Source organism: Mus pahari, chromosome 2 (genome assembly GCF_900095145.1).
Source record: "Mus pahari chromosome 2, PAHARI_EIJ_v1.1, whole genome shotgun sequence".
Lineage (NCBI taxonomy): Eukaryota > Metazoa > Chordata > Mammalia > Rodentia > Muridae > Mus > Mus pahari.
In genome coordinates, this window is record NC_034591.1 from 59013544 (window position 1) to 59036947 (window position 23404).

A 23404-nucleotide genomic window follows, 5' to 3' on the forward strand; every position below is an offset into this window, starting at 1 on the left:
TCTTCCTTTCCTTTCCTTTCCTTTCCTTTCCTTTCCTTTCCTTTCCTTTCCTTTCCTTTCCTTTCCTTTCCTTTCCTTTCCTTTCCTTTTCTTTCCTTTCCTTTCCTCCCCCCCTCTCTTTCTTTTTTAAATCTAGGGGCCGAAGAAATGGCTCATTAGTTAAGAAGACTTGTTCTTACAGAGGGTCTAAGTCAGACTCAGTACCCATATCCCGTGGCTCACAAACACCCATGACTTCAGGGAACGTAATGCTGTCTTCCAGCCTCTGTGGGAATGTGCCTGCATGTGTATATAGTAATACAATAAATCTTAAAACTAGTTTGCCAGAGACCCACTTAGGTGTATGTGTCAAGAATTTCCCCAGTTGCACATAACCTCTATTTTACAAAAGGCCTTTACATTTTACCAATATGGACTCTAGTACATATCATTCCAGGTTACAAAAATTATGGGACATCAAGAAGACATTTCCAAAAATGAGTGTCTAAGTAGGCTCTAATGAACTATAACAAACTCTGTTCAAAGTTTCTTGGTTTCCAATTCTTCAGTTAATTCTTTTAACAGTTAACTAAATTTTCAGTTGACCATTAGAATACCTTAAAAAAAGATGTCTTTATTTTATGTATGCGAGCACACTGTAGCTGTACAGACGGTTGTGAGCCTTCAGGTGGTTGCTGGGGATTGAATTTTTAGGACCTCTGCTCACTCTGGTCAACTCCGCTTGCTCAGTCTCTGCTTGCTCCAGCCCAAAGATTTATTTATTATTATACATAAGTACATTGTAGCTGACTTCAGACACACCAGAAGAGGGTGTCAGATCTCATTATGGGTGGTTGTAAGCCACCATGTGATTGCTGGGATTTGAACTCAGGACCTTCGAAAGATCAGTCAGTACTGTCACACTGCTAAGCCATCTTGCCAGCCCTAGAATACTTTTAAATGACAAATTACAATATAATTTTTAGTATACCACAGAAATGAATTCAAGTAACTGAGAGACATAGTATGTTGTAAAGGAGAATATTCTTGCCCAGAGAGGGCTGGCCTTTTCCTTTGGCTCCTAGGAGGCCCTCTTCTAAGCCCTTACTCAGGATGTTCTATGTAGTATCTTGGATCACCTCTGGGCTATCAGCAATATGTTATATAGAGGGGTTTAGGGTTATATAGCATCAATCTGACTTTTTGAGGAGCTGGAGACTAAGATCAGCCATAAATAGCCAACCATATCTATAAGACTAATTTTTTTCTTTCTTTCTTTCTTTCTTTCTTTCTTTCTTTCTTTCTTTCTTTCTTTCTTTCTTTCTTTCTTTCTTTCTTTCTCTCTTTCTAGATTTATCTTATTTATATGAGTACACTGTCACTGTCTCCAGACACCAGAAGAAGGCATCGAATCCCATTACTTATGGCTGTGAGCTACCATGTGGTTGCTGGAAATTGAACTTATCTTATTTATATGAGTACACTGTCACTGTCTCCAGACACCAGAAGAAGGCATCGAATCCCATTACTTATGGTTGTGAGCCACCATGTGGTTGCTGGAAATTGAACTCAGGACCTTTGGAAGAGCAGTCAGTGTTCTTAACCACTGAGCCATCTCTCTGGGCTGAGTATTTTCAGATCTTAACCAAGTTATACTGAAATTGACATTCTTTGCAATTACTTAACATGTAAGAAAGCATTTTAGATCCCAACTTAAAAATGTGCACAGAGCCAGCCTGGCCTACAGAGTAAGTTCCAGGATAGTCAGGGCTACACAGAGAAACCCTGTCTCGAAAAACCAAAAAAAAAAAAAAAAGTGCACAGAGGTATACATTTTTTTCAAAATTCTTTCAGAAGGGATTCAAGGGGAGAAAAGTGAAGATAATTCACAGTTTTATATGCCCCACAAAGTTTAGCTGGTGCAATGTATAAAGCAGGTGTTGGTTTGCTCCTTGGTGGAAAGCTCAATGATTTAAAACATCAAGAAAGAAAAAGGGAAATTCATGAATACAATGTGTGGATGGAGTCACAGGGCACAACCTTGACAAAATCAATCCCTTAGTTTGAATTTTTGAAATTTAGTTTAAAATTATTTCAGCACATCCTCAGATCTCCTAGCATCTCCTGCTCTTTGGTCCTGCCTTAGAACTACCAGAGGACATACATGCTGCCCATTTTCAGCATCATCCCCTGGACTGCCTCTGCTCTACTTCTGAATCCTTTGGCATTCTACAGTGCTTTGCTTATGGTAGATATCAATAGCATTTTTTTGATTAAAATAATTTGTGTAAAAAAAAAAATGAGTGTGTTGGAGCACACAGGTAATCCCAGAACTCCGGAGGTAGAGGCAGGAGGGCTAGAAAGAAGTTCAAGGCCAGTCTAGGCCCATGTTATATGCAATGCTTTTTTTTTTTTTTAAATGCTTACTGGTAAGACATTGATATTTGTTTTATTCTGTTTCTTGAGATTTTATTCATAGAACCAGCCAACGCGTCCTCAGAGAGACCCTAAGAAGCCTGAGAAGTCTCACAGAAAGGCCCAAGGAGAGAAAAGAACTGAGAGATCTATCCCTTGGCCCTAAGTAAGACTTTAGTACCAGCCGAGTAGGTATATGAGCGAGTTGCTTGATAAGCAAACGTTTTTAATATTAGTCAAGCTACTCTAGCTGATACAATATGGAACAGATATACATTCCCGAGGTCAGGCCACATTACAGATCTTTATTTTCTTTAATTAAAAAAATGTAATCTTTATTTTCTCTGTGTGGGGTTTTCACCTATATATGTGTGTGTGCTCTACTCTCAGAGTCCAGAAAAGGGTCCCCTGGGAGTGCTGTTGCAGATGGTTGTTGAGTTGTTATGTGAGTGCTGGGAACTGAACCAGGTTCAGTTGGAAGAACAATGAGTGCTCTTACCCATTTGCCATCTCTCCAGCATCTCTTACTTATTTGTTTGCCTTTAGACAGGGTCTCAGTGGGTAGCCTTGGCTAGCCTAAGACTCACAACATAGACCAGGCTGCCCCCGAAAACAAAGAGATCCATCTGCTTCTACTTCCCTAGTGCTAGGATTAAAGAAAGACCTCTGCCTCAGTGGGCAAAGGTACCTGCCACCAAACCTGATGATCTGAATTGGATCCCAGGGACTCACATGGAAGGAGAGCTGACTCCTGAAAAGTGTCCTCTGATCCGCACATGTCACCCACCCACAACAAACAAACAAATATGAATTCAAAACAATTTTCTACCTATACCCCTTCCCCCACCCCGTGTGTCTCTCTGTCTCAATCAAGATCCTTGTGGGGTGAAGGTCCTACAGAGATTCACACAGTATTCATACAGTATTCTTGTCTGCTGAGGTAAATAGCTTCCTTCTCAACATGCTGTTCAAGTCATAATGTTCTGCTTTACTATGGGCTCAGAATCAATGCAGTCATCAACAGCAGACTGAAATCACTGAACCTGTAAGCCCTTACCAAATCCTTAAATAAAGTAGAGGCTAAGTTAGAACACACTTATTTTATACCATATCACAGCTGAAGTTTAAAAGATTACATTTTTTTATCAAAAAAAAAAAAAAAAAAAAAAAAGATTGAGAGATTAGCTAATGACCAAAACTGACATTCTGGGCCAGAGACAAAGCTCAGTGAATAAAGCTCTTGGCACACAAACCTGGCAACTTGAGTTCAATATCTAGAACCTACATAAAGGTGGAAGGGAAAACCAAGGTCACAAAGTTGTCCTCTGACCTCCACATATGCACATATGTGTTATACAAATATACAGTTTGTCTTAGTCAGGGTTTCTATCCCTGCACAAACATCATGACCAAGAAGCAGTTGAGGAGGAAAGCTCCTTTCTCTGTGATAACTCCAGTACACGGTTATAAAATAAAATCTAAAAATCCCTTCAATGAAGGAACATAGATACATAAGCCTATCATTTTATTTGTTTGGTTTTATAATTTGGAATGACAATTTTCACCTCCAGTGTACTGGCTGGTTTTGTATGTCAACTTGACACAAGCTAGAGTCATTAGAGAGGAAGGAATCTCAGCTGAGGAAACGCCTCCATGAGATCCAGCTGTAAGACATTTTCTCAATTAGTGATCAAGGGGGGAGGGTCCAGCCCACTGGGGGTGGTGCCATCTATGGGCTTGCAGTCCTAGGTTCTATAAGAAAGCAGGCTGAGCAAGTCATGGGAAGCAATCCAGGAAGCAGCATCCCTCCATGGCCTCTGCATCAGGTCCTTCCTCTAGGTTCCTGCCTTGTGTGAGTTCCTGTCCTGGCTTCCTTTGGTGATGAATACCAATGTGAGTTAAGCTGAATAAACCCTTTCTTCCCCAACTTGCTTTTTAGTCATGGTGTTTTGTTGCAAGAATAAAAATCCTAAGTAAGGCATTTGCTATGCATCAGAACTATCCCAGAAGCCTATCCCACAGAATCACAGTCTGCTCTAGAATCTCCATTTAAAATTTATTTTATTTTTATTTTAAATTAAATTGTGAATGTGCATCTGTGTGGAGATATGAGTATGTGTATGCAGTTACCCACAAAGGCCAGAAAAGGTGTCCAATCCCCTTGAGTGGGTTGTGAGCCACCCATGGTGGGTTCTGGGAACTGAACTCAGGTCTCTTCAAGAGCAGTACGCTCAAATGCTTAGCCATGGCTTCAGCCCCTAGCATCTCCATTTCAAAGCAGTCTTTCTTGTGATTATGATGCAAACCACAGCATATAGCATAAATACTCTTTAATCACTGTTTACATGGTAACTGTCTTTTAATGACATTTAATTGTTATTACTCTCTTCTTTACATATACACTCACACTCTTTTAAAAAAAAATGTTGCATCATTTTAACTTTAGTAAAGACAATTCATTCACTTTTTGGCATTGGTAAACTGGAATTGATGGCACAAACTACAATTTCCAATATTCTAGACATGAAGGCAAGAAGATCAAGATCTAAAATCCTGCCTAGATTACAGAATACTATTCTATTGAAAGGTGAAGAGAGAGTGGGAGAAGGGAAGGAAATAAAGAAAGAAAAGTCTAAGGGAATTTAGTGTGAAAACACAGATGAACAAAGCTTTGTGAAGTGTTATTGGTATCTTTTGGAAGGAAGAACAAGAACCTAGGAAAGGGAGAAGTAAAAATGTACCCTTCTGGTAGAATTTTCATTGTAGACAATCCACAACATTATATAACAGTCATTTCATATTTTCTTACCCAGTTTTGTTTTGTTTTGTGTGTGTGTGTGCACGTGCATGTGTGTGTGTGTGTCTATACATGTGAGTGTCCTGACCTGGACAAATGTGGAAGGCAGAAGTGGGCATCAGGGTGCCTTCTTCAATCACTACTCTACCTCACTGTTATTTGTAATCTGCCATTTATATTTCCACCAGGCTACAACTTTGGGCTTCTCCTTGTCTCTCCCTTCCAGCACTGAGGTTATAGACATGGCCATAGCTGGCTTTCTCTGTGTACTCAGGATCTTAACCCAGGGCCTCATGCTTATACAGCAAACACTTCCAATGAACCTCATGCTGTTTTTTTGTTGTTTTAAACATCTTAATTGTTCTGGAAGAATGTGACATAAATATGTTCATAGCTGAGCCCTTGCTCTGATAGCATAACCGATGATACAATCAAACGACAACTATACCTGTGACCACAGCAAAGTTAATTTTTTCTGTTTTTAATAAGGCAGGGTTGGCCTGGAACACTACACCAGCCTGACCTCAAACTCAGAGAAATCTGTATGCCTCTGCCACCTGAGTGCTGGTATTAGAGGAATACACAGCACAGCAGGCACCAGAGTTCATTCTTTTAGTTCTGCTTTAGCCAAGAAACAGGTTATACTCCATTGATATGCTTCTGATTTCTAGTCACAAAATTGAGGCTGTCATTCCACTATAACATTTTTGATTAACATTTCAAACAAAAGCCTTAATACTGTCAAAAGAATTCAAACACTCTCTAAAGCTGATCAGAGAGATCAGGAGCTCTATCACTTATATTTACCTCCATCTCCATACTTCCTTCCTCTAAAGAACCAGAGCCATAAGAGAAATATTGAGATAACTCCTAGAGAGGATATTTACCTGATCCCTGTTGTTGATGTTTGAATAAGGTAGCTGGCCAGTCATCAGTTCATACAGAACAATCCCAAATGCATATACATCTGACTGAAAGCTATATGGGTTTTTATCTTGCATTCTGATTACTTCTGGTGCCTGTAAAAATATAAGAAAAAAGTTCTAGTTTAACTTTAGCTGAATAAAGACTGAAATAAAAACGATAATTCGAGCCAGGCGTAGTGGTGCACGCCTTTAATCCCAGCACTTGGGTGGCAGAGGCAGGCGGATTTCTGAGTTCGAGGCCAGCCTGGTCTACAAAGTGAGTTCCAGGATAGCCAGGGCTACACGGAGAAACCCTGTCTCGAAAAAAACCAAAAAAAAACCAAAACAACAAAAAAAAAAAAACCAAAAAACAAAAAACACCAAAACAAAAAACCGATAATAATGGTCAAAGAAATAAATCCAACTCAGATAAAGGGGAAACCCCATTTTATAAATTCACAAAGAGTTGGGTGGAGCTGAGATTTCATGATACATTATTAAGGTTTTATAATTTTATCAGTAACCCTCTTTCTGAACAAACACCATCACTGCCATGAGGCCATTTCTCAAAACTATTAGAATGAGTCTCTACTTCCTAGTCTTGACTAGCAAAGAAATCCTAGACTTGCACTTATAAAAATCTTGGAAGTAGGTACAAGGAATAAGTTTTGTCACTGGTATAAAAGATTTTCCTCAACTTAGGGAATGTTAATAGTGGTAGTAGAATTTAGAGGCTGATAAATTCAAATATCCTTCCAAGTTACACCATAAATGTGTAGTATAAAAAATGCTTTATTAACAAAAGTAAGATATAACAGGTTGACTTGTTAATTTTTTTTTTTTTTTTTTTTTTTAAGACAGGGTTTCTCTGTATAGCTCTGGCTGTCCTGGAACTCACTTTGTAGACCAGGCTGGCCTTGAACTCAGAAATCCGCCTGCCTCTGCCTCCCAAGTGCTGAGATTAAAGGCGTGCACCACCACGCCCGGCGACTTGTTAAATTTTTAATTGCTGTTTCTAGGGCAAACAAAGATCAAATCATATCTACCAAATTTTCACATAATTTAGTCATTCTGCTGTACAACTCAGCTTCTTATTTATATTATATGAAATACAATGAATGACTGGTGAAGAACTAGGGTTTATTCCTTTGCTTTGCATCTCTTACACTGTGTTGTTAGGAAGGAACTGAAGAAGTGGCAAAGGGTATTAGTGAAACTTGGCAAATTTAGCAGGAAGACCACGTTCTTGTTCTTGGCAAGGAAGGATCTCTCCTGAGGAATAACAGGACTCAACTAGATCTGCAAGTCAGAATTGCCTGTGGAGCTGATTCAGTGCTGACTACATTCCAGTCTGATACAGAACATCTGAATCTACAAGCGGGATCCATACATTCTATGCAGAGTTCCACACATGATGCTGCTGTCTGCCCAAAATTAAGAAACACTGATGGAAGACCTGTGGGGATCAGAAGAGATGCAAGGACAGCAGTGGAGGAGGAAAATGTCTTCTCGACTTGTTTTTGTTATGAATTTTGTTGACAGGTATTATTTTAGTGATATGCTATAAAACAAACCACACACAACCAATGTAAGATGAACAAGTAATTTTTTTGGAGGGGATAGAATTTAGATCAGTTGAAGAACTGTCTTTTAAATTTTAGTTTGCTTTTACTACTGGTAGATGGCTAGACAAACAGTTGCATGCCATCTACTTAAATGAAATGTGTGCCAGACCTTCAATTTGTTCATTTATTAAAATTTTCACATAAATGTATTTCTCTTCTAAGATATAAATGAAAGTGGAAAAGACTACTGTAAATAATTCAGAGAGCCACATAAACTGGTTTATGACCAAATTATCTTTTCAAGTTATGAATATTCCACACCCTCAAAAACTTGACAGGGTCTCACTATGTAGCTCTGGCTGTCTTGGAACTCACAGAGGTCCACTTGCCTCTAGGACTAAAAGCATGTGCTACCCCCAACCAGTCTATTGATTTTAATTTTTATGTGTATGAGTGTTCTGTCTGTGCACTAGGGAGGCCAGAAGAAGGCTTCAGGTTCCTTGGAACTGGAGTTTGCAGACACTTGGGAGTTGTCACAAGGTGCTGGGAACTAAAAGCAAGTCTTTTGAAACATCAGCCAGAGAGCTCTTAACAACAGAGCAGTCTCTGCAGCTCCCCATATTTTTTTCTGAAGGCAGTTATCAACCTGAAAGATTTGTTCAACAATGAAGTGCATTATTGGCTGGCTATTTTTGTTCTCTTAAAAAAAAACTTCAGGGGCTGGTGAGATGGCTCAGTGGGTAAGAGCACCCGACTGCTCTTCCGAAGGTCCGGAGTTCAAATCCCAGCAACCACATGGTGGCTCATAACCATCCATAACAAGATCTGACACCCTCTTCTCCAGTGTCTGAAGACAGCTACAGTGTACTTACATATAATAAATAAATAAATCTTTAAAAAAAAAAAAAAAAAACTTCAGCATGACTGGATAAAAGATTAACTTATTGACCTAGGGTATCAACAAAACATGATCAGAAGGGAATAATACTCTACTAACTATATAAACTAAGACTTTTGAAAAAGAACAAGCCTAGAGACTGGACCTAGACCAACTTTTGTACTGTTGTTAAATATACTGGAAAAGCATGTGAATGATCTGCCTTAAATTTTTGCCTCTATAATTTCAGAACCAAAAAAGGCCATCTCCCTGGAACACACTATGATCTTTGTTAGAATTATGTGCCTAAAAGGTTCCCGAAAGCCAGATTACAAGCAAGTAGTCGCTTCTAACTAATTAAAACAGTTAAATGTATAATCAAAGGCTTTAAAAAGGAAACTTAGCTAACTGTAATGTAGAATCTAAGAAAAGGTCTTGTCATCCTCTGGTCTGATCTAACATTTCAGATGAAGGGACTCAAGGAAGCCTAGGAACTTTGAAGTTAATGGCTAGAGGGCAGCTCTCCCACCCACCTCTGAAGGGCAGCTTCTTCTCTCCCACTTTGCCACTTGCACCAACTTCATCCCTGATCCCAGAAATCATAATCTATCCCTACTATTTGGAGAATCTGCTTCTTGCAGACTGCTACATATCTTTCTGGGTATTTAGACCCTTGAAAGCCCTTCTAACTTTTCTGTTTCTAGTAGGGTAACCCAACTGTACAAAGATATTTAAAACACCTGTATTGGGCTGGTGAGATGGCTCAGTGGTTAAGAGCGCAGACTGCTCTTCCAAAGGTCCTGAGTTCAAATCCCAGCAACCACATGGTGGCTCACAACCAACCATCCATATTGAAATCTGATGCTCTCTTCTGGATGTCTGAAGACAGGCTACAGTGTACTTACATATAATAAATAAATAAATTAAAAAACAAAACAAAACAAAAAACCACCTGTATCTGGCTCATAGCTGATATTTCAAAACTCATTGGACTCAGGATTGTTTTTATTCAAATATAATTGAAGATCATACAGTATTTGTCTATATGGACTACCTCTGTGAATATTTAAGATATCAAAACTCAACTGACTATTAAATTATTTACTAATTCATTTAAATATTAAACAAGCAGATATTAGCAGAGAATACCTACTCTTAATACAAACAAAGTTCAGTGACAACAGAGCTACAACTCTCTCTCCTCTCTGTCTTAACTGCAACAGGCTTGGAATCTTGTATTTGTTTTTCCATTCAACCAGCTGCAGTGTGTCGTTCTGATTGAAGGACAGGAAGAAAACTGCTTTCACAAAGGAAAGACCTAGGCACCCTCTGAAAGGTCACATGGAACCACTGTGGGTTCACAGCAGGATTCCTAGAAATAATTCTTCAACAGTCTGTTGCAGAAACTGTGTTCTCATCTTTTAAACTTTCTTCTACAAAGCAGAAAGGAGACAGACCTGTGCAGAGAGCACAGGAGGACTAAAAATATCCTCTTTTTCCTTTGTCTTTCCTCTTCCAATTGGCCCATAATTACAAAGTTCTTTCTAGTGTGAGGAAGGTCTATTTCCAATTTTGGCTCAAATAAAAGTGTGAACGAGTCTTTCTGTTATGAATAGCATATTCTCCTCTCTCTCTCTCTCTCTCTCTCTCTCTCTCTCTCTCTCTCTCTCTCTCTCTCTTTCTCCTCTTCCCTCCCCCCCCACCTTCTCTCTCTCTGAATAGGTCTCTTTAAGTTGCAAACCTTAAAAAAAAAAAAGAGCAGGATACACAGACCATTTGAACATAAATTTGTTTTTTGTTTTTGTTTTTAGACAGGGCGTCACCTAACTCTGGCTGTTCTTTATCACAGAGATATAACTGCCTCTACCTTCTGAGTGTTGGGACTAAAGGTGTGCACTACTAAACCCAGCAAACAAAGTATTTTTAAACAATTTTTAATAACACTTAAACAATTTATGATATATATTGTTTAAATATACTGAAACTGGTTTTGCAATAATTTTTTTAAAGACAAGAAAAAAGACCATTTACACACACAAAAAAAATAAGAGACAAGGTCTCACTTTGTAGCTTTGGCTGTTCTGGAACTATGTAGACAGGCTGGCTTCAAACTAACAGACATCCATCCAGTTGTTCAGCTTTCTAAGTGCTGGGATTAAAGGCATGTGCCATTATGCCTGGCTTACAATGCTATTCCTGTGAGTAGTGGGAACTGTAAAAGTACTGTAGTTAAGCCCTTCAGTGAATTTCTAGTAAGCAGTCACTAGTTTAGGATTGAAGAATGCAACCAACTGAGAAATATCCTCAATTCTTACCATCCACAAAATAGATCCAGACAATTGTTCAAACTGATGGGACCCACTCCACCGAGATTTCACTGTGGCTAGACCAAAGTCACCTATTTTTACCGTGAGGTCTTCATGAAGAAATATATCTGAGGTGCAGTAAGTAAAGGAAAAAAACCAGATTGTATTTTCCTATAAGAGAAAGCATTCTGAAGATTTCAGGTAAAAGAACTACTTTCTATAACTCTACAGTAATATATTTTCTTTTTAAAATACAGTGATTCATATGTCCTCTGAAAGTCAACAAATATGTTTTGAGCAAGAAATTTGTTCTATTTAGCTTATATGACCTACTTTTAAGATGTCCCAGGCCTGAATATGTTAAGATACCTTCCTAAACCTATGGGAGATCTGGGGGACTTTCTAATTTGATTTGGCCCAGATATACTTTAACTCTGCTGGGAAAGCTACACAGGCTCTTTATTAGAATACAATGATATTAGAAAGGAGCTGTGTGAACTGAGAGACAAAAAGAAAAACCGTTTCTTCATGTCACTGTTAAATAATTTTCAATCTTCGGTTTCAAATCTCATCTACTATTAAGTCAGTTAGATGAGCTAAAGCAGTTGCCACAAAATACTCACTTTATAGGGCACATAAGATCTAAGCAAGCAAGACAACAGGCCCTACTACGATAAAGACCCGGGACAGGTTTTCCTACAGTGCCCAGTCATGCAGAAACCCCATCAGATTGTATCCTGCTCTATTATACCCTCATGCAAATTGGTTCATTTTCTTTATAGCATATGAAACTAGTTTTACATAACAGGAAGACAAAATGTAGAGGAAAAAGTCAGGGTGGCTCAGCCTCCGTAGACCAGTCTCAGGAAGGATACTATTACTCTTGAGGTCTCTGTGGATGATTGACTTGGCGTGTAAGTAACTGAAAGACAAAACATTAGTTAACCTGAGTAAGACTGAGTAGGACTCCGGCCTCAAAATCTAAAGAACATAATTAGTGGTGTACAGACATATTTAGAATAATGAAACAGCTGAAATTGATATATTGTGATAAACTCTTTACATATTAATTGACAGTAATTTTAGGATTATATAAACATATCACTATTATATACAGCCCAAATCTTGTATAGAACTCTGCTTTATCTTTTACTAGTTACAAACACAAACCTTTCTCTCAAGTCAAGTCTGTTTATTCATGTTCTTGAAATACACCTTGATATTTAATCTTCTATTTTCCACCTATTCATACTCTAAAATGAACATTCTTCTTTTCTCATAAGGAACCCAATGCAAGGTAATCATTCCCTGCCCGATTATGGAGTAATTAATGTAACAGTTTGATCCTTGTTTGCTTTGTTTTTCATGTACCCATGCCTGCTTTCCATTTAGAATGCAAACTCCCTTAGACTATGAAATCTGGTAAAGACAATTCATAAGAATATATCAAAGCATGATATAGTCTTAAAACTTAGTACTAGTGAGGAAGAATTTTTCTCATAACAACAACATATTACTATTAAGATGATGATGATGATGTCTTTTTTGAGATATGGTCTCACTAGGTAGCACTGGCTGTCCTGGAACTCACTGTATAGACCAGGCTGGCATTCAACTCGGCATTGAACTCAGAGAGATCTGCCTGCCTCTGTCTCCTGAGTGCTGGGACTAAAGGGGTGTACCAGCATGATCTGCCAACATTATATTATTGTCAACAACAAGTCCGTTATCCTAAATTATCCTAAAAACTACTTTAGTTTTAGACTTAATTTCTATTTATTTCCAATGCATGGAACACTGCCTAGCAGGTGTGACATATTCAATACATGGCTGCCAAATCAACTACAATAGGTGCAAGGACTTTGGAAATCTAACAATGACTGCATTGAATTCTGACTTAAAATCAGGATATAAAATAAAAACCATGTCATGAGCACTATTAAAGCTGAGATTTATAAACAGTTCAGACTGTTCACAGCTTCCTATCTTATAAAACGTCCTCATTCCTCCAGCCAGACAGCAAGATCTTTTTGAACAAAAATGTCACTTTAAATTACTGTATCCAAAGTAATCCCTTTGGATTCATCCCTTATTCTCACTTCACACTATTCCTTCACAGCACTGATTCTGATCTAAAGATCTTGTCATGACTCTGAGCACCGTGCTGCCACTCCATCATCAACAGCAAAAGAAAATCAGAGGTCATTTATAGGTCTCATCTACTTTAAACCTTTTAAAGATTGATTTCTTATTTGTGTGTATGGATATGTTTCTGTCTACCAGCCATGCATGTGCAGATGCCTGTGAAGGCCAAAAGAGGGAGCTGGAGGAAACTGATTCCTCACGACTACACTTATAGGTAGGTATGAGCTGCCTGCCCAGTGTGGGCTCTGGGAACTGAACATGGGTGCTCGGGAGGAGCAGCAAAGCAGAAATCTGATGGAAAGAAACACAGCGAGAACAAAGTAGGTAAAACCTAACTGAAGGGTCAGAGAGAGAAAACTTAGGCTCAGGAACTTGGTAGATATTGATCAAGACACACCTGACTCCTAACTAGTGACATACTGGTTAGTAAAAGCTAGGGCAAACCTAGCAGAACACAAAGTTACAACAGCTGCTTCGAGTTGATTGTGCATGGTGAAAGGAGAGAGCCATCTACGCACAGTTCTCCTGGGTCTGCTCTACACAGCCATGGAGTACACACACCTACCAACAATGAACACATGTGCTAAAAATTTAAAAGGAGTTCCTTCATTCTTGCAATAAAATACACCTTTAGACTTAGGTAGCTACGGAGAATGTTTTCTTTCAGTAAGGATTAGTTTCTTTCTGAGAATTTAAAGAGAGACTTATTTGTGCTCTGCCCACTGAATATGAGATCCACATGATAGCTGCATGCGTAGTATGAATATCCACTTAGTGGTTGGAATATGGGTGGTCTTGGGTTTTAGTAGTTACGTATAAGCCTTTGTTGTTGATTCCTGTTGTTATTTCTTTTGGATATTTAGGTAGAGTTAGATCTGCTAACATGCTAAGTTTAACATTAGAATAAATTATCAGTTTCCCCAAATCTTACCAGTCAGGTAAAAGAGTTCTGGCTGATAGTTATCCTTGCCGAGACTTGTGCATTGCAGGTTGGAAAATGGGCATTCTGATGGGGATGTGTTGCTAGCTCCCATGATAGTTTGAATGTGCCATTTCCTGATGTGTAGCTGTGACATATCTGCATGGCCTTGCATATAACACCTTTGAGAACGTGTTTTGAACCTATACTTCTTCCATCCTTTTTCTGTGATGAGATCTTACTATAATGCAGACATGGCACTAGATCTCTCGATCCTCTTTCCCTGGTCCCTGGAGGGCAGGAATTACAAGTGCCACAACACCTAATTTCTGTGACTCATTGAGTGGTATACTGCTGTTATTATTATTATTTGTATATAGGTGTTTTGCCTGCATGCATGCCTGCACATCACATGTATGCCTGGTGTCTGAGGAGTCCAGAAAAGGGTTTCAGATACACTGGACTAGAGTTCAGATGGTTGTGGGTGTTTGGAATTAAACTTGGGTCCTCTGGAAGAGCATCTGGTGTTCTTGAATTTTGTATCATCTCCCCAGTCCCTATGTTTTATTATTGACTCTTGGCAGTCTTACCTTGAAGAATTTCTGTCAGCTATGTTTTCAAACGTCTTCTACAAGACTGTACTTTGTCCTTTCATTTCCTTTTGTGCATCTATCTGTGCTTGTGATCCTGGGGTCTGAACCCAGTACTCACACAGGCTAGGTAGTACACATCCCCAGACATATCTTTAATTTTTTAATAGTGTCTTTGGAGGAAAACTAATGTTGAATTTTGATGTATTTCAAAATTTCTTTTCTTTCTTTCCCTTACCTTTTGTGTTCTAATAAATCAATGCCTATCTTTATACTACAAGGATTTTTTCCCTTTGCTATTTAAAATAATAGATTTTTGTTTTTAATCCACTTCAAATGTTTGTTTTGTGCCATCTAACAGTGAATGGCTTAGTTTTTCTATATGAATATCAAGCTATTATAGCAACATTTGTTGAAGAGCTGTCTTCATGAATTACATTAGCACCTTGCTTAAAGAAAATCAAATGAAGAAATTATGTAAATTAGAGCTATATCTAAGCTGCTTCTTTTCTTCCACAATGATTTATTTATACGTGTATAGTTATACAAGAACCACACTCTCTTGATTATTACGGTCTTATAGTAAAATTTGAAATCTCCAACTAAACTCCAACTTTGTTAATTTTTTCTTCAAAATTGTTTATTTTCTTCTTCCTCCTTTTTTTGTTTTCTCTTCCCCACCTTTTAAAATCCCTTCCTGAGACAGGGAATCTGGTAGCCCAGGCTGACTCCTGACCCTCCTGAGTACATCTGAAGGACTGTGTTATAGGGATGTACTACCACACCTGGCTTGAAGTGTCAGGGACTATAAATAGCCACTGTACTTCCATATAAATAATCAGATTAGTATGCCAATTTCTTCTTCTTTTTTTTTTTTTTTGCATTCTTAAATGTCTAATTCTTTTTTTTTTAATTTTTAAATTTATTATTATTTTCTTTATTTACATTTCAAATGCTATCCCGAAAGTTCCCTATACCCCGCCCCGCCCCTGCTCCCCTACCTACCCACTCCCACTACTTGGCCCTGGCCTTTCCCTGTGCTGGGTCATATAAAGTTTACAAGACCAAGGGGGCTCTCTTCCCAATGATGGCCGATTAGGCCATCTTCTGCTACACATGCAGCTAGAGAATCGAGCTCAGGGAGTACTGGTTAGTTCATATTGTTGTTGCACCTACAGNGTTGCAGCCCCCTACAACTCCTTGGGTACTTTCTCTAGCTCCTCCATTGGGGGCCCTGTGTTCCATCCAATAGCTGACTGTGAGCATCCACTTCTGTTTGCCAGGCACTGGCATAGCCTCACAAGAGGCCACTATATCAGGGTTCCTTCAGCAGAATCTTGCTGGCATGTGCATTAGTATCTGGGTTTGGTGGCTGATGATGGGATGGATTCGCGGATGGGGTTAGTCTCTGGATAGTCCATCCTTTCATCTTAGCTCTAAATTTTGTCTCTGTACCTATATCCTTTCATGGGTATTTTGTTCCTTATTCTAAGGAGGAATGAAGTATCCACACAATGGTCATCCTTCTTGGTTTTCTTCTGTTTTGCATAATGTATCTTCAGTATTCTAAGTTTCTGGGCTAATATCTGCTTATCAGTGAGTGCCTATCTAGTGACTTCTTTTGTGATTGGGTTACCTCGCTAAGGATGATATCCTCCAGATACATCCATTTGCCCAAGAATTTCATAAATTCATTGTTTTTAATAGCTGAGTAGTACTCCATTGTGTAAATGTACCACAGTTTCTGTATTCATTCCTCTGTTGAGGGACATCTGGGTTCTTTCCAGCTTCTGGTTATTATAAATAAGGCTGCTATGAACATAGTGGAGCATGTGTCCTTATTACCAGTTGGAAGATCTTCTGGGTATATGCCCAGAAGAGGTATTGCTGGGTCCTCCAGTAGTACTATGTCCAATTTTCTGAGGAACTGCCAGACCGATTTCCAGAGTGGTTTTTAGACTATTTTTATATAATCTGGTTGCATAATCTGGTGTGCTTCTTGGTGAGACAGGTGAAGAGCAATAGTCTTATCCACGCAGAGAGGAAAACTAAAGTGTGCATGTGAGATGAGCAAAGATGTGGGAAGAGGAATGGTTCTGAGCACACAGACTTGGGTTACTCCATCTGTGCTACTCACCTTAGGGACATTTACCATCTAACTTGCCACTATTCATCTGTAGCACAGAGATGATGTATATTCTGATGTATTCTTAAAAATTACTTTATATGTTTAATGAAAAACCACTATGTGCTAACAAAAATGTTCTGGTTTTAGTCTTGGAGATAAAGCAAGATACTTAGCACTGTAGTGAAGAAGACAGAAAACAAATAAGATAAATAAGTAAGACATACAGTGTACTGCATACTGTTACCTGTGCCAGGTGTGTGGGAACCTGGGTAGAGGCCAGGGAAGGATGGGTTGTCATTTTAGGCTAAAGAGGCCTTTTCATAGGATATTTTGAGTAAAGACTTTGAGAAGGTAGACAGTGTATACTGTTAAGAGGTAAGACTATACCAAAGACAATGAAGAAAGGGCAGAGCCCTGTGGCAGATGTATGACTCCCATATACACAGAACAGCAAGTTGACATAGAGTCGACTGGAGGGAAAGCACAGATGATCTGAGCAGTAACAAGCGTTGGGGAAGGGGAATGGAGAGTAGGTACGGTGAGCGAGGGTGAGATCCCATTAGACAATTAAGTGGACATGTTGAGCAGACAGTTTGATAGGAGTCCTAAGTACAAATAAAATGAAGTAGATGGAGGTTGGTAGAGAACTAATTTTAAAGTGATTTTTCCCACACCATGAAACTGACTGAGGTCCCAGAGGAATGACAACCAGCTGAGGCCTAGATCCTAATAAGACAATCAGAAGAATGTTTTGATGTACATTTCTTCAACCTTTATACTCTGGTCAATTATTTGTAGATCATGTTAAAATGTAGATTAAATTCAGAAGATCTAAGGTAGTGTCTGAAATTCAGTATCTCTAAGGGCTCCCGGCTAGATGCCATTCAGACCTGAGTCTGACTAACAAGAGATTAAGAATATGATTAAGCAGAGGACAGAGAGCATTCCCCACGAGAAGCTAGACTATGCACCCTACGCTTCTGATGGATCAATAAACTGAATTTAACCACTGGATTTGGCAGCATGGAAGTCTAAGAAACTCTCTCTTTTTCTTTTTAAAAGACTGGGTCTCGTTCCATGGCCCAAGCTGGTGCACACCACCAGTTCCTGCTTAACATATTTTCTTAATAAAATGGTGAGCAAGATCATTAGATGATATTCTTAGAGAAGAGGTTTGGGGGTCTCAGGACAGGTATAGCAATGTCTAAGAGAAAGGACAAGTAAATGAAGTGTGACCTACAGGAACGAGATGCAGCAAGGACTGGGGTTGGTGAAAGCATTGCATTATCTGGAGAAGTAAAACAGTCCAAGGCTCAAAGGACAACCCTGGGGCATGTTACATGACCTTGAGAATAAGTGAGGAAGCACATATAAAATATAAAGAAAAATGATACATTGCAAGTGTAACAATATATGTAATTGCTAATACATAAATACCATATTGAAATACCACAAAAATATTTGGTATTTAAAAAAAAATGAGGCACTGAGTAAATAGTGTGCAGCGGAGCTGTGATCAGAATATAATACTGACTAACCAGTAATGGTGTGGAAAGAGTAAAAGGAAGGCAAATCTGAATCTATAGTTACAAAATAGTAACAAATCCATTATGTACAGTATTAACATACGAAATTATGAAGGACACAAAACATACATTAAGCCATCAAATACAGTTATCTGGATGGTAAGTTACTGGCATATATTTGTGTTTAGATTTTTTCAAATGATTTTCTATTACTTTGTAGTAAGTAATAATTAAAATACAACATCCCAAAAGATAATGTACAAATTACTCATATTCCTACCCTAACAAATGCTCTTAAGAGTTTTACACGTTAACTTTTGCAGTTTTTAAAGTTTATACTAATTCTCTATTTTCCTTGCTGGAGACAACAACTAGTAAACCTGGTAATTCCTGTTTCCATATTCATATATACAACACTTTTATAAAACAAATATGGGCCAGGGGTGTTGTATTGCATGCCTTTAAGCCCAGCACTAATGAGGCAGAGACAGGCTTAATTAATATTAAACCAAATGGCATGCTGTTGTTTTGAGGCAAGTTACCATATATTCCAAGCTGGTTTGGACTCAGCTTCCTGTCTCCAGCTCCCAAGTGATAGGGGTTATAGACTATATGTGCAATCAGCAAAACAGAATTTTGTGTAATATTTTCTTTGGCAAAAGACAACTCAAATGAATTCTAACAAACTATATGATTCTTTGTGAATTATAAAACAACATTTAAAGGTTAAAATAATTGAAAAGGACACACTTTCCAATATGCTACAAGTATCAACATTTAAATGATGTTTTGACATTCAATGGTAATAACTTTTAGGTAGAACACTGCATTGGCTGGCCTGGAACATGCTGTGTAGACTAGATGACCTTCTTACCTGTCTCCTAAGTACTGAGGTCATAGGCATGTGCTATCATGCCTATGAACACATTTTTTAGGAACCACTTTGTTTAATGAGAAAGTCTTTGCTCTTGGTGAGAGTGGCAACCTCCTCTTTCACTGGATCGGTTCCTTCCAGTGCACCCCACCTTGGTGCATTTTGACCTTTCATTTCTATCAGACTTCTCTAATGTTTGATGATTCAGAGACAATGTGTCTTACTCAGACCAAGCGGGGCACTAGTAAACTGTCCAGCTTATTGTTTCTGAACCACACAGTGACACAGACAGGAATCCCTGCACTCTCTTCCTCTTGGTCTGGTAAGATTCTCTAGTGAAGACTCCTAAGACTGTCTTGTAGGAAAAGTCAGGTTTGGCTGCTAGCCTCTGAAAACCGAAAGGCGACAGGGTTAGGATCTATCTCAGTGGCACACTATTTGTTGTAGGGATCAGCCCTAGATCTAATCCCTCACACTGCCCCCTCCCACCCCAACAGGCTGGGAGATGAGCAGCACAGCTGAACATTATCTGGTAAGTAGAGTTGCCGAATCTCACTGGTTTAGAAAGATGTCCCAATTCTAGACAGCAGAGTTCCCCAGCCAGAGATACTCATTTCCCACTCTCCAGAGAACTTCATCTTTCTGCCAGGTGCTCAGAGGCACTTGCTAGGAAAGAGCTTAACAGAATACCTTCCCCCCATCATAGGAACTGCCAATTTCTGAAGCTAATCTCTGCACAGACTCTTGAAAGTTGTGCTGTAAACATGATGATTTTTATTTTTCCATTGGCAACTACTAATTGAGTTTTTGGTTTCACTACACTCTTATTGCCAGCTTTCCTACTTTCAAAATGTTGCTGCTGTCTTCTTTCCTTCATTCTGATTAGTTTAGTCTTTATAAAAATATTTCTTTATTGTAGTTTTAATGGGGTTGAAAGACAGAAGGAAAAAAAATTTGTCACTTTAATTTGAAGCCTACTTGGTTGTTTCAATAAAGAGTTTTCAACTGCCAAAGACTTTAGAAACTAGAATAGATTGGTACAAAGCAGATGCAAATTACCATCTCAACTGGAAGAAACAACAACAACAACAAAAAAAAAAAAATGGGAAGGGCATTATGCTATCCTTCATGAGTTTCAAATGGATAATAAAAAGTAAACTGGCTTAGAGGGCTTAAAATGTAATAGTGCTTTCTCAGCTACGGCAGGTAAGCAGTGTTTTAGAGTTGGCTATAAAAGTACATCGGCGGGCTGGTGAGATGGCTCAGCTGGTAAGAGCACCCGACTGCTCTTCTGAAGGTCCTGAGTTCAAATCCCAGCAACCACATGGTGGCTCACAACCATCCGTAACGAGATCTGACGCCTTCTTCTGGAGTGTCTGAAGACAGCTACAGTGTACTTACATATAATAAATAAATAAATCTTTAAAAAAAAAAAAAAAAAAAAGTACATCGGCAATTTCAAACTATAAAGTGATGGGAAAGCATCATTCATTTCTTGATAACAGTCACACCGTGCTAAACTAACCCTGTCACTCCACTACTTTTTCTTCTCAAAATCATCATAAATACTAGTTTTTATTGTTTGTTTATATCAAAAGCTCTTTTCTGTCATTCCCTCTCTTTTAAAAAATTTAAAACATTTCTGAATTTTGATACAAGCAGAGTTTGAATTTTTCTTTCTGGACAGCAAACAATACACAGTTTTGTATATTGATACATATATGTCTTATCTTGTCTGTCTGTCTGTCTGCTTGCCTTTCCTGCTTTTCTTCATTTTACTGATAGATATTGAATACCCTTCATAGCCCAGGGCCTAGTCTAGGCAATAGCCATAATTCAATGACCAAAGCAAAGCCCCTGCTCTTACCCACTCTGTATCTAGTGGGGGCAACAGAAAAATTTAAAAGCCTGTTAGAATTAGCATAAAGAAAGGGATGAAGTGAGCTGGGGACATGATAGTTACATACAGGGATCACAGAGACAATCTTACATAAAGTCTCTGAGGTACGCGTATTCCAAAGAAAGTGGGCAGATAGAGGTGCGGGGAGCGTGCCCAGCCTACTGCAGAAGTGCTACGGACCAGAGGGCAAAAACGAGCAAGCTTTGATTTTGTTGCTGTTGTAGTTGACAGTTTCTGCCAGAGATTTTTCATCTCAAGATTTTAATACTCTTTTAGATTTGAGTACATTAAAATTCTAGCTTTGTTGAAAGGCTGAGACTGTTTTGTTCTTAGATAAGTTAAGGATGTTACTAAATAAGATACTTTGCCATGCGTGTGTGGTGGTTTGAATAAGAATGGCCCCATAGGAATGATTATTTCTACCTTGAAGATTTTCTTGTTTTGAAATCTTGCCTGATGAATCTGCCCAATAAGAGGGTCCTGCCCTTGACTTCTGTCCTGGACACCAAGGTCAGCATTTGGGAATAGCCAAGGCTGCTCTGCTTGGGGTCTCCACTGGGCGCTGACCACACTGTTTGGCTGGGGTTTGTTTATAGTTATTTTCATTCCTATTCCTGTACCTACTCACACAGAAGAAACTTCAAAATGGCAGCACTTTGGAGAATAAGAATATCGGCCAAAAAGGAGAAACCACAAAGCTACCTGGGAAATCTCTGCAAGTGTTTCTGTGAAATCTGAACAAGCCATCAGCGCATCTTCTGCCTGTTCTTTCACTATGAGCGGGCACTGCAGAGGCAGGGTAGCTCTGGCTAAAGTGCTTCCTCAAAGTTAACGGAATATACAGCAGCTGTCAGAAGAGGAGGCTGGGAGTGCTCCAGTGGTTTACACAGCACAGGGGGAACAAGGCAGCTTCATGACTTGATGTTGACATGCTGGCTCTTGTAGAAGTAGTAGCTGGAAGTGGTCAGCCAGCACGGATTCTCATATGGCCCAATCATGAACCCTGGATCTTGTCTGTGTGTGCTGTCACCTATGCCCCCTCCCCCAGACATACATAGAGATCTATCCTCTAGGGTTCTACACCCTAGGAATGATGTCCACTTAGATTCTTAGGGGACATGGTACCCATTTTCTGGTAGAGCTCAGTGGCAGGTGGCACCAGGTCTGCCAATGGCCAGCAGCCTCTCTTGGGTGAGTTGGATACTGTGGCTGCTGGATCGCCTGGCCTCAGGGTCAGCTGCTTTCAGTTACTAGCTCTTCTCTTCCTTACACAATGCCAGAAATCCCTTTCTATTCATCCTAACATGGCTCTTCAAGGGTGTCTGTCTCACTAGGGCCTCCTAAGAGAAGCTGGGGGTGTGTGCACCTCTCATTTTTCTTTCCTGGGAGATAGACATGTCTTCTTTCTAGATAAATGATACAGGGCACAGTGTGGGTTTTTCAGTGTCACCTTGTGGTCTTGTTGGAACGGTCCCCTAGAATGGCTATGTTTCAGAGAAGTTCACCTTTGGGCTTAACCCCTTGGTGTCTTGTAGTGTTTCAGAGGACTCGTCCTGGGTCTGTGCAAGTATAAGAGGAAAGCGGCAGTTATGTTGCTGTGCAAGAGTATGGAGGCACAGGGCTCACGGGAAACACGTCCTTTTAGCACACACCTCGGCCAGGATCTACTCAGCAGGTTTTGTGATCTTAAGGAAGCTGGTGGGAGAAGCCTTACGAAACAGCCTCCACCCCTTATCACTTCAAATATGGGCAAGAGCAGGTCAAGCTACCAGCTCTTTCTGAGGAATGGGCCTCTGTTCACTAGATAGGACAGTCTGCTTGTCAGAGCTTGCAAGACTCAACCTTCTGGAAAGAAAAGGGAACTTTTCACAGTGAATGTTAATATGTGCCTGCATGTGCACTCGCTCAAGCCTGTGTGTGTGTGCACGCATGTGTTTACTTGGTGGAATTTTATTTTTGTAAAATTCCTTTCCAGTTATTTAGTAGAATTCACCTACATCTCCACGTCAAACTTTGGTTCCACGGTTATAACCCTAAGTATAGCGAATTTGGAACTCCTTTGAGATTCCTGAACAGGATCTGGCATTCTTGAAAGCTGAGATTGTGGAAGGGCAGGCGGGAGACACTGACTATATAACTATTTTCTAGTTTATTCATGGCCTCAGCTAGGCTATGTCCCTCTTGGGGAGTCCAGTACCCCTCCCCTAGGCACCTTGTCACCTGAATCTCCACCCCATGAAGGGAAAGCAGGCTTATTGGCTTGCTCTGGAGTACCCCCCGCATGTTCTCCTTCAAGTTCTTCAGGTTTCAGTTTCTGTGCACAGGCTAAGTGCATGCTGTGTGCTTTGGTGATGGTCTGGGGCTCCTTTGAGGAGGCAGAAAACCTGGGGTAGGGCGGCTTTCATTTATACCAGAGATCCCTGGGGCTGCCCGCCTGAGCCTGGTCCCCTTGAAGCCTGCTGTTGACAAGCACGTTTT

At 39.6% G+C, this 23404-nt stretch overlaps 1 protein-coding gene across 9 annotated transcripts in view; it reads right to left on the minus strand.

The window, feature by feature from the left end:
- Positions 1-23404, minus strand: part of Braf (B-Raf proto-oncogene, serine/threonine kinase) — a 124473-nt gene that overhangs the window by 9456 nt on the left and 91613 nt on the right. For all 9 annotated transcript variants that reach the window (XM_021190437.1, XM_029534215.1, XM_029534214.1 and 6 more), the window contains 3 exons: positions 11720-11766; positions 10854-10972; positions 6079-6210 (listed from right to left, as the gene is read on the minus strand). In XM_021190437.1, coding sequence (XP_021046096.1) covers positions 6079-6210; positions 10854-10972; positions 11720-11766 — 298 coding nt within the window. The remainder of the gene's footprint in view (positions 1-6078; positions 6211-10853; positions 10973-11719; positions 11767-23404) is intronic.